This window comes from Heterocephalus glaber, unplaced genomic scaffold (assembly GCF_053883595.1).
Source record: "Heterocephalus glaber isolate CG9 unplaced genomic scaffold, H.glaber_assembly_v1.0 deba00000281, whole genome shotgun sequence".
Lineage (NCBI taxonomy): Eukaryota > Metazoa > Chordata > Mammalia > Rodentia > Bathyergidae > Heterocephalus > Heterocephalus glaber.
The window spans coordinates 10,064,661-10,077,167 of record NW_028258139.1 but is presented as its reverse complement, the minus strand read 5'-3'; the positions used below and the strand labels follow the sequence as shown (position 1 = coordinate 10,077,167).

Below are 12,507 nucleotides of genomic sequence, written 5' to 3'. Positions count from 1 at the left end.
GCAACTCCAGAATCATTGATAGATCCTCTTCTCAGGCAAAAAGGTGTCTATGGGCAAATATCTCCCCTTTCTTGGCTTAGGGAGGCCTCTCATAATTTGTCAAGGGCTGGCCACTCTGGAGGCACTGCCCTGGGCTCATGCAGCAACAAAAAAGTTGCAAGCAGGCTTCGGTTGGCCAGCCCCATGGTGGCAATGGCTTCAAGTCAGCGTCTTGATTGGTCAGGACATCATTGTAATAGTCACCCCAAGAATGCAACAAAACACCCACTTATTCATCAGTCAGACTTCTGATTAAGCCAACCTTCCAGAAGCATTCAAAAGTGACTCAGAGCCCCCTGAAATTCACTGGCACTAGGACAGCAGGAACAGTTACTACCGATGTGTGCCAGGCTCTGTGCTCAGCATTTCAGCAGGTTAGCTCATTTAATGCAATGACAACTCTATACGCTGGATGCTATTCATATCTCCATTCTGCAGAGGAGAGTAAGGGATGGAAGAGGAAACTATCCCAACAGGTGAAAACAAAGGGCTGAGCCAAGCAGTGGGAACCCATGGCCTCTGTCTCTAACCTTCATGGTATACTCACTTTCTAACCCATCTGACTGGTTGATGCCTTGCTTGTAAATTACATCCAGGAAGTGGGAGGTGAAAGATAGAAGCCAAAGTGGGTGAAGGGAAAGACAGGCAGCAGAAGACAGGACAGAGAATCCCAGGAAGAAGCCACAAAGACTCACCTGGGAGCTTCAGCAGTGCAGGTTCATCAGCACAGTGGCCTGCAGCCCTGCACTTCTCACTGGCCTTGAGAATCAGCAGGACCAGCTCAGCAGCACTGCAGGCTGGGGCATTCTGGCAGGGGGAGGCAGGTGGAACTCTACATCCATCACTTAAGGATAATACTTCTATAGCCCAGTACACCAACTCATCCTCATAAATTATGCCCTTCAGCCCTCAAGGAAAGGTTACATTGTGCTTGATGTGTTCTTCTCGTGAAAGTAGAGAATCATGTTCTATAAAGTTTCCATTAACAAGGTAGAAATTCAAAGACTTTGGTCACCAGAGGGTTAGGTATCCTTCATCTGAACATTCACATACTCAGAACACCTACTTCTGACAAGGCCAGATAGAGTCCGTGAGAAGAGCCCACAGCTCTTGGATCTTTTCAAAATCTTTCCATGCTGTTATCTGTTAATCCTCACATCAACTATGTGCAGGTCGTAGTAAACTTAGCATTTGTATGAATAATAATTGGGCTATAATTACTTTTCCGTCCAGAATCTCAATCTCCAGCCTTTTAGGATTAAAATAACAACAATGACAATGAGAGTCTTGAAATTGCACGTGAAGCCTTTATCAAGTGGAAGTCTGAACTCTGGGATCCAATTACTTTTTATTTTTAAATGATAACAGACAGGGAGCTTCATATGTGCCTTTGGTTGACAAAAGGCCCAGGATCTCTTACATGGGTAACAATCTACCCTTTTACCCGCTGGGCAATGGGTCCAAAGAAAGCAGAGAACCTGATGAGTGGGCATTTTACAACCTGGGCGTATAGCTGGACCCTGTACCACAGTTCAGACAATATCCAGGTAAGCAGGAAGCAAACAAAGGCCAGACACATATGACCTGTTGGTGGCAGCAGAATAAATGGCAACACATGTAGCCAGTTTTCATTATTCACAGTAGTTATGCTCTGTAAAGTTGCTATGGACACTCAATTAGTGACTACCAAATCATTGATCCTAGAGGAAACATAGGGCTAGGTTCCTGCAAGCCTCTAGTCTCAACATGTTGTCAACTAATCAATACATAACTTTACTTTATAGGTGTTTCTGTTTAAAGACATCTTATCTAGTATCTGTCATCAGTTCATTAACACTAAACTCATGGCCAACAACACTGTCAGGTCTGCCTGAATGAAGCTTGTCTAATACACATATTCCTCTGTAAGGCACATCACACACTTCTTGCCCTTGGGAACAGTAGATAGCACTTTAAAACTATGTTTAGGAACAACTTGAAATACAAAAATTCAAACAATGACACTAAATAGACTGTAAAAAGTACATTTGTTTACATTATGAGAACTTAATAAAGTAGAGTGTCACCTTGTTTGACCTTAGCAGCGAACAGGTGGACTTTTTTTTTTTTTTAACTATCTGTGCATGTCCACAAATGACTGTGAATGTGCCATGAGTATTGATTTGGGGCTTACAAATAAATTTTAGTGAGTAGACAAATTTGTAAATATGGAAGCCTCAAATAATGAGGATTGACTATATTGATTATCAGAGGGTCTAGAGCCTCAGTGGTTGGTATTGATTGGATTTTCCAGTTACCTCCTGGTGCATGCTTTATGTGACAGAGCACCAGCCCCTGGACCCCCATGCCACCCCTCATTTTTCATACTGGCCATTGCTGATGAGGTATACACTCCTGCTTTATAACAAATCTTGCAGCAGTGACCGATTGTCTCACCAACTCAGTCCTTGTGCCCGGCACAGCCCATCAGGCTGGGACTTCACATCTTCATTAGCTCAGTCCCCAGAGCAGGCTCATGGCTGGCATCCAGGCAGGAAGATAAAGAGAGCCAGGCACTGCCACCCAGCATATCCCTTGCCTCGTGGGGCCCCATGGGGGAAAACGTGGTAAACCTTCTGTTGGCCACAAGCCTGGTTATGCCCTCTGCTCAACAGGAGCCCCATGCCACAGAACTGCTGTGTCTCCTCTCCAGCCCTCTTTGTCCCCAAATCATGTCTCTCCTCTACCAGATAAAATATGGGAAGGACAGTCAGGGTCATCCACACACCTCATCTTTCTTTCCTCTGTATGGATGTTCATTTTAGTTTCCCTGGAATACAAAAGGTGAGCTTTTCTTCTGCAAGGCACATGCTATTAAAGCAAGACTGGCCCAACTGGATCCCTGATCTATTCTCCCAACTCCAAAAAGAGAATGGGTAGATGTTTCATGACCAGAACTTAGATTTGACTGGAAAATTATCCAAAAGAGCTCAAATGAACCCTTAGCAATTCATTTCCTTACGACATCACACCCACTCCAGGGAAAAGGACAGAGAATGCAAATGGATGTGGGCAGAAAGACAGCCAGAGAGGGTCTGGAAAGGCAGCTTTTAGAATTGCTTTGCATCAGGAGGGAAATGTTTGCTGAAATTTCTGTCCCCAAAGAGCAAGATCAGGACTATGAGGTTCAGGGGAAGGAGGAGCCAGCATCTGTCCGTGTCCACTCCCCACCAGCAAAATCAGGGCAAGAGCAAAGCAAGGAAGGCTCCCATATTCATTGTGAGCTGTCAATCTGCCCCCTTTTCCCTGGCATGAAAGTCCTTGGGAAGGAAACGAAGGTACCCGCTGGTTGGCAGAAAGCCCAAGAAATAGCAAGTTCAATCCAATTAGAATTGGATTCAATCAAATTTAAGAAGAAAATTCAATCCAAACCAGAGCATCATTAAGGCAGCAGTTGAAGAGAACGCATTAGCTGGAGAACCCCCACCTTCTCCCAATTACAAATTCCCTAGACCTCTCCCCAGCCCCACTCCTATTTCACCATAATGATGACTGTTCAAATCTGCTCTCCTAAGCTCTATAGGCAAATGCAAGCGCTAGGCGGTTACATGGTAATAGCATCACTGCTACATAACAGTGGATTTAAGAGCTAAGTATTTTGCACTCTCCCCTCGCACAAAGGCTTGTGGGTGCCATCCTTCCTTCCAAAGAGCCTTTCCTATCAAGTTCTTGGCTAGGGCAAAAAACTTCATCAAGGTCATTTTAACAACCTCTTGCCCTGCACCAGGGCCTTACAGATGAGAGAAAGAGGAATCGTGACCAGTGACTGGGTGGACAGACACACACACACAGCACGCACATGCACAAGGGCCCCATTTCCCATAGATTGCCCATCAAAAGACAGAAAACAACACAACAAAAGAACAAAACAAACAAGCAACAACAGCTTATTTACCTATTTTGGAAGAAAAAGGCTTTGAGAGTTGAGAACTACCCTTGTTCATTGCCTTCTGCTGCCAGCCCTCTCCTTCCTCAGGGAATTCAAAGTCAGAAAACAAAGGACCAAATCACAAATAATATCAAAGAAACAGCCATTCTGTCAGAACTTTTTCAGTATCCCTTCTTCCAGGAAACCCCAGTTCAATTCCAATTGCTACTCATTATTACTCTAAACTGAATGCATCATTTAACTTTGATATCAACTTGATTTTATATATTTTTCTATTCTGATTGGATTTTTAAAACAAAAGGGTAAGCCCTCCAGGACATTTTCTTGTGTTTGGAAACCTTATTGGGCTCCATGTGGATAAGAGCCGTCCCTAGATTAGAAATCATTCCAGGAACGCTAAGTGTGGCAAGCGAAACTCTTAAGAATGAAAACAGAAATTGAAGGGTTTAATCTACTGGATCCTAAGTCAGTGGTGTGCTGGGGAAAAGCCTGCTCTAGATTATTTGCCAATTTCTATGAGGTAAATATTCCCAACATAGCATATTTCAAGCTAGCAAAGAGACGTCACTGAAGGGAAGCCAGGGTTGGGAAGACACTTGTGCAATCGACTCTCAGGACTGGTGTGAGTGAGTGGGCTCCGGTACATTGCCAGTCCTCACACCTGTGTCACCTGAAGAGTCTTGTGAGACTTGTTTCAATTGCCACCCACTACTTGGTGGAATGAAAGCACTTGCCTCATAACTGTCACGGAGGGCTTTTTAGTTACTGTGTGGAACAGGGTAATAGGTCTTTGGAGAACATTATTAAAAAGCAAAGCCTATGATCATGATCTAGAAAAAAGCAAAATGGACTTTGCCTATCCCCTTAGACACTCGTGGCCTGGGTGAAGAGCATCCTGTTGAGTGACTCTTCCGTCTGTGTGAGCCTGAGGACTAAAGCTGAGCTGACTAGTGAAGACTCGCTGTGGGCAGGAGGGGCGCGCGCAGGGCTGTCAGTGCAAAGCCATTAACGCTCACTTCATCTCTCCTCATCTCCATCTCCCCTCCCATGCCCGACCCCTCTCTGCACGCTCCTGCCCGCCCACTCCTCTCTCTCATCAGAGAGTTTTCCAAAGAGAGAGAGAAGGCCAAGGCTCGGGGAGATTTCCAAAAGCTTCGAGAGAAACAACAGCTGGAGGAAGATCTCAAAGGCTACCTCGACTGGATCACTCAGGCAGAAGACATCGACCCAGAGAATGAAGACGAAGGCATGGATGAGGAGAAACCCCGAAACAGTGAGCAGCCATCTTCTGTCTTTGGGCTGGGTTCTGGGTGACAAGAGACAGAACCAGGTCAACAAAAATGTTCCCCACTGACCTTTCTTCACAGTCCATAGACTGTCTTCCTGGAGCTACCGTTGTCTCACTGATTGCAATTATTTGCTACTGATAGGAATTAGTCACAGATGGGAAATAATTGTTCCTAATCTATAACCTTCATGTTTCTTTTAGAATCTTTGGCCTGAAAAGACAGTTGAAATTTTGCTAAGGTGAAGTCTTTTTTTAAATCACATGTCCTCCTCATGCAGGTTTCCTACCCTAGGCTTATTCAAAAGAAACAATTTCCACCATGCAGCTACCTGGAACTTTGGGCTCTTTCTCTCTTTGTGGTAAACTTCTAGGCATCACTGAGCTTTCCCATAGGAAAGGAGTCAAAAGTTTCTCTTAGGAGCCGGGAATTTAGCTCAGTGGTTCCAGCGCCTGCCTCACAAGCACAAGGTCCTGAGTTCAATCCCTGGTACCAAAAAAAAAAGTTTCTCTTAAAGTAGGTTAGATTCAAGGAGCCAGGAAATGCTAAATGAGAAGACTGGGAGAAGCCCAGTCGTATTTGACAGAATGCAACTAGATTATAGAAATTAAGCCAGATCCCTTCCTCTGGGGCTTCCTGTGGCAGACTGGTGGATAGGCTGTAGCTGGGATAGAAACGAGAGCAATAGATGCTCTGAACTGACAAATGTACTGAAGATGATGAATCATGGCAATCCAGGCACTTAGCAGATTAGCCCAGGTGGCCCCTCGACCAGCAGCAACAACAGCAGCACCTGGAAACTTGTTACAAATGAAACTGTTGGGCCTCTGCTCAAAAGCACTGACTCAGAAACTCCAGGGGTGGTGCCCAGCAGCTGTGGGTTCACAGGTCCCTCAGGTGTGATGCACAGTAAGGGTCAGGAACATTGGCTTAGCTATAACTACTCTGTATCTCCTTGACCTTGCTCTCTGTGACTCTGACCACACTTCTCCTCCTCTTTCTGGGTGGAATATCTCTCTTTCATTGCACATGTCTGAATAGGTATATTTCTGTCTTCTTACAGCCCAGTTTAAAACAAGTTTCTAAACACTGGGCCTCTAGAGTAGTCAAGGAATCAAACAGATTAAAGAGCCAAGCAGAACATTTGTGTGTGGAACCATGCAAGGGAAGACAGGAAGCTAAAAATTAGAAAGGGACACAAAAAAAGGCAGCAAAAACGGGAACAGCCAAAGCTGTTAACAGAACAGAATTTCTGCTCCCTTGTCATGGATTGATTTAATAAACCTGTCAACTACTCCCCTTCTGATAATTCTGCTCAAGGTGCAGATGCAAAATTAAAATACATAAACAACAAGAGACTGGTAAGACATAATTTAATAACCTAAGGAGGCCTTCATGCTCAACTAAGTAGTTTTGCAAGTTGGAAGACGGGCTTTGGATGGATTATAACAATGAGCAATGACACCACTGAGGATCTTTCTGGAAGAATTCCTGACAGCTTCCATTACTCTGCTGATGGAAATGTGAAGTAGTTGATTAGTTTGTGGCACTGAATGGTATGGTAAATAAATTAGCCTGTGAGCCACAGAGAAGCTTACCTCTAAAACACAGGAATTTATGTCTCAGCTCCTCACGCTACCTTCCTTCAGAGTAGAGCCCTTGCTAGTGATTAATAGTGATAAGCACTTTTCTTAGCATGTGTTATTAAAAACACACAATACCCAGTACTTTCTGAGCAGCTAGTGGCCATCCACTGAGACATAGAGCTATTCTGTTCTCTGCCTAACACAAGAGCTTCCAAGGGGCAGCTTCTTTGTCTTGCCCACTGAATACATAAATCCCAAAGAGAGTTCAGAACATGGAGTATTCCTTGCTGCTGGAGGAGATCACACTGACAAGGCCCATCTACCCAAATTTCTGGCCAGGCTCTGGGAAGAGCATAATGAATGACCTGCCCCATAGACAGACTCTCAGCCAAGATTTCCATAAGCCCGAAAATGGATAAGATTGGACTCCAGTGGCTGTTTCTGTTTTTCCTCTACCCTTGTACCATTTTCTGGTGGCTGAAGGAGCCTGTGGGGCTTGCTTCTTGTCCTTGGCCGGTCTTATCTCATGAAGACTGGCTTCTTTGTGAGTGGAATTGCTGGGAGGACAGTTTCAAAGGATGGGGCAAGGGAATAAAGATCCACAAAACCAAGGTATGGAAAGTCAAGTCAACTTATGTGTTGAAATGGAATGTGAGACTTAATAAGAGAGCCAGAGAAAAAGAGTCCAAATAACTGTGTCTACTGGGAAGTCCAATCAAAAGTAAGGTTGATGTGATTCATTTATTAAGGATTTGGAGGCTTTATAGACTTGCAAAAAAGACAAGTCTATGGCTTCAAAACTACATCCTTATCTTTGGAACTTCATAGTTTGCCCTTTGAAATAAACACAAGGGGAGAAATGCTCCTACAAATTAGATATGTGTCTTAATTACTGCAGTATCTTAGCCTTTGAAATTTTAAAAGATTACCATGTGGTCAGTTCTTTTCACCTCAGAAGCAAAGGATAGTCTTTGTAAGGAAAAAGGTTTGATCATTTCATTGTATCTCTGGTGACTCTGCTTTTACCCTGGGCAGTGTGTCTGTCAGCACACTCCAGACGCCATTCATGTCATTCGTGTCATAGCTTTGCTAGACAAAGCTATGAAGCCACTGAGGAAGTAGAAGAAATGGGTTGGAAGATAACCAAGAAGAAGAAGCAATAAATAAGTAAATAAATAAATAAATAAATAGCATTTGTCTAAATAATCAGGAAGGATGATGCCAGTATTCCAGTTCATCTGTCCATCCATCCACAAACTGAAGGTCTACTCTCTGCTAGGCACTTCTCTAGGGATTGGTGATATAGTAATGAAGAAAGTAATTTTAAAAACCCTGCCCTAGAGGAATTTGTACTGTCGTGAGGAGAGAGGCAATAAATTATTGTGCTAGGAAGAGCTAAGTATCATGGAGAAAATGCAGTTTACTCCAGCAGCTGGGAGAAACTGTGGACAGGGAATAGCAGCACTGAGAGAATGTAGTGTTAGATGGGGTAGTAAGGGAATAGCTTATTGAGAAGGTAGCATTTGAATCAAGATGTGAAGGCGGCAAGGAAAGGAAGCATCCAGATATTTGAAAAAAGAGCACCCCGGGCAGAGAGAAAGCCAGTAAAAAGGCCCTTAGGCAGGAGGTTGGCTGGAGTGTCTGAGCTCAAACCCAGAGAGAGGCTGATGTGAGGGGGCAAGAGGAAAGCACCAGAAAGTGGTAGGAGATGATCTTTAAGGGGACCCTGGAGAAGATCACGTAACTTATTGTGAGAACTGACTGGAGCTGGAAGTGAGCCAAGTGGCCGCTGGAGGTTTTGAGTGGCGACGTGACACGATTTGACACGCATCTCACAGGATCCCTCTGGCTGCCACATGCTGAATGGAATGGACGAGAGCATGGCCAGGGGTTCTGTCAGAGGCTGGTGCCTTGGGCATCATTTTTGCTTTGTCTTGGCAACAGTGAAGGTGATAAGGTCAGAGTTCAGGGTGACATCATTTGCTGCTGTATCCGATATGGGATGTGAGAGAGAATTTCCAGATAGTCCAAAGCAGTGTAAGAATGGAATGGCCGTTTATTGACAAAAGAAAATATAAGTCTAATTAGTATGAGAGCAGGAATATGAAGAAAGACATTTCAGACCTTTAAGTATAAAATGCTTATGAGACATACAAGTAGAGATGTTGAGTAGGAAGTGGAGAGTAAATCTGAGGGTGGGAGAGTGTTCTTCAGACTGAATTATAATTTGGGGGATCAACAACCTGTGAAAGATATTTAAACCATTTGTCTGGATAGGATCACTAGGGAGTGAGTATACACAGAGATGAGATGAGATGAGATACAAGAACTGAGAGCAAGGCTCCTCCAGGGTTTGGAAATTGGGATGATGAGGAAAAACCAGCAAGAAAGACATAAAGGCGTGGCTGGAATGCTAGGAGGAAAGTGGGGGAAGGACTATCAGCGATGCCAGGAAGCTAAATAAGGTGAGGACTGGAAACTGATTTAGCAATGTAGGGTTCCCGGGACCCTTCACAAGAGCTAGGTGGTGGGATGTTGGGACGGAAGCTTGATGGCAAAGGATGAGTCTCTTGAGTTTATATTGTTCCTAGGATGGCACCAAGCACTGCTCTGCGGGCTTCCTAGTCATTTAGCATGGACCAGCTGCCAACCAGCTGAGGAGTGAGGCCATCATGAGACTAGAGGAGAGAGGAGGAGAGTCACATGATCCAGCATGACCGTAGCCCTGAGGAGGTCAGTGGCCAGAGTCCAGCCCTTCATCATGTCCCCATCTGCAGCTGTGTCAGCATTGGGCCTTGCCACTGTGACTGTCAGCAAACAGCCTCTGAAAAAGGACAGGATACTCAAGGGCCACTTCAGAGCCAATAGGGCAAAAGAGAAGCAGGAAAGGGGTTTGTGTGCACTGTAGCCTTCTACACAGCCACACATGGGTCCTGGCCTCTAAGCACTTCTTCTGTGGAGGAAGACTAGGACTCTAGTCACTGCTTCCCCCTCTCCAGGCTACAGAAAGCATCCCTTTTGAAGGAATCAGTTGCAAAACTGTTCCTGCTCGCAGGGTTCATTGTCATCAGTAGAGACATACCGCTCCAAGGGACAGGCTCCATTTTCCTGCTCCAATGTCAAATACAATAAAAGGCCAGGCATTAAAAGGAGAGACTAAAGAAAGAGATGGGAATTTCTTCTCTTCTTTCTTTTTCCTCCCCAAGAAGATTTTAAAAACGAATTTATCAAATATCTATCCATATGGGAATCTCTTTCATGTCAGTAAGATGATTTAAATGCAGTCTCAGCCTTCTAAAGCTTGCAGTCTAAGACAGACATTTATGGGAATGAGCATATAAAAGACAGACAGACGGTAGAACAAAAACATTGAATTTCCACATAGATAAGCAGGATTAAACATTTACCCTGGTAGTGTTCAGTTATGTGACTCGGGAGCCACTGTTGCAATCATCATTAACCAACAGAGCCACATGGCTGCAGCATGCCCCACAGAGTCTGGGATAATGTCTTATTGAAAGAAGGAAATTGGAGGGTTTGTGAGAGCTGCAGGTTGCCCATGAGAGGAACCCATGTGGCTTGTAAGCAGTAATCTGAATATCATCAATTTACATTATAGACATGTCAAGGACATGTGCATAGTTACTTGATCTTTTTTAAAAAAAAAAAACTTTTTTTAAACCAATATAGTCAGTATTTCCCTGGACCTAGCTTCTGGTCAAAGATAGCCACATGTCTGGGTATTGACGACAGAACTGCATGTAGCATCTGGCTCAGATTGCACAATTAGAAAAACTGGCATTTGTTTTTCTCTTTGATCCTCTTCTTAGCATACACTCTTAAGTGGTCATGCTTTCAACAGCCATCCTGATGCCATGCCCCTCAGTGAGGGCAGACTATTGTACAGACCCAGGTATAGCTCCTCTGCCTCCCTGTAAATCTCAGCTGATCTGAATCAGAGTCCTTTAGCTCTGGGAAGTTACCTTAGAGACCAGGCCAGGAAACAGTAGCTGGAGATGGGAAAAAAAAAACACCTGGACTAATTATTGGAGAAGTCAGAACTCAGACCCAGACCTACTGATTCCCCATCCAAGGATCTGCCCGCCACACCCAGCTGCTCTTCAGAGAAGCCTTCTCAGATACCCCCAGGCAAAAGCACTCCAGCCCTCTCAGTTCCTTTGGCACCTGGGGCCAGTTTCTACTTACCTGTTCAGAAGTCTGTTTGCTAGGCTACTCCAAGGGCCTACCCTGAGTATCTCTAGCACCTGATGAAACCCAGGGCTATGAGACTAGATTGTGTCTATAAATTCAATGGGCATAATGCCATGAATGAATTTGGCAAAGCATCTTCTGCCTCCCCACCTCCCATCTGAGAGAATAGGTGAGCTCAGGACATCACTGGACAGTGAGTAGCTTCATTGTTCTGTCTGCTAGAAGTAACTTCCCTGTGGCATCATTAATGACTTCCTTTCAAAGCCATTTCCTTTAAAGAATATATTTGCTTGCAATAACTTTAAATCTCTTTCCACTCTTGGAAAGTGCCATTTCCAAACAGGTAAATAAGCATGGACCCCTTTTGCTTGTAGCCAGTGTCAGAAGTTAGGGACACTGAAGTGCCCTGGAACAGTGTCATTTCTCAGGAGATGAAAACAATGGTTTCAAACAGGCCTGGCTGTGACTGAGCTCTATGGTGGGACTATGTTATGGAGTCTTCTGGTTCTGGTATACTTTTGGTACTCATGGGCAGGACCCCATGGACTTAACATCGTATGCTGCCCCCCACTGGGGGATCGCACTCGTGACAAGGATCTAGGAGGGGCATTTCCTAGCTAGCACATCTGCACATCTGTCTTTGGAGCCCAGGCTGGCTGTTCCACTGCCTGGCCCAGGGAGCAACAGGAGAGCTCCCTGGAGGGCCATGGGGAGGGGTGGGTGGGGAGCCTGCACACCAGCTGGTCTCCTGCCACTGCTAGGAGACTGCTAAAGCAGTCCACCAGCCAGGCATTGGAGGAGAAGGGGCCTTCCAAGCTCCGCCCCATGCCAAGCACTCTCAGCCATGCTTGGCAGTTCAAGAGGCCACAGGCTGCCTGCTCTGCCCCCTGCTGGTTGGCTGGCCACCAGCCTAGGGCAAAGCTCACTCACTTGAAGCTGTCAGGAAACCATGACCATCTTCTCGATGACAGCTGTATGCTTCTGGAGAAGTGAGAAGTGAAAACCACACAGCACTTAAACTGGAGAATTTATAGCCTGCCCTGTGACCAGCATGAGCTCAGCCGAGAGGTGCCTGACTGGCTGCGCTTCAGTTAACAAAGGCTCCTTTCCAAAGGAAAGAACCTGCCCTCCAGACATGAAGAAACTCTGCATCCTTCTACCGCCCAAGGCCCCATGATTAGTGGGGAGAAACAGGCAGGCTAGACTCACATATTAACACTCATGGGGCTGCATCTTTAGGAGCACATCCCAGGCCAAAAAATAGTAAATCCAACAAACTTCAGAATATAAATGGTTAGATTCATGGTGGCGAATATGGTCAACAACAGCTGAGAAAGGTATCAGAAGAAGGATTCTCACCTTTCTAGACATCTGTGTTGGTTTGGTCTAACTTTCCCTGCCTAACACCTGGGTGAACCTGGAGCCAGTGTGGAGAGGGCTATGGAACAGCAAAATC

At 45.1% G+C, this 12,507-nt stretch overlaps 1 protein-coding gene across 50 annotated transcripts in view; it reads left to right on the top strand.

Annotated features, from left to right (window-relative positions):
- Positions 1 to 12,507, top strand: part of Cacna1c (calcium voltage-gated channel subunit alpha1 C) — a 733,897-nt gene that overhangs the window by 553,818 nt on the left and 167,572 nt on the right. For all 50 annotated transcript variants that reach the window (XM_087182459.1, XM_087182482.1, XM_087182545.1 and 47 more), the window contains one exon: positions 5,068 to 5,240. In XM_087182459.1, the coding sequence (XP_087038585.1) occupies positions 5,068 to 5,240 (173 nt within the window). The remainder of the gene's footprint in view (positions 1 to 5,067; positions 5,241 to 12,507) is intronic.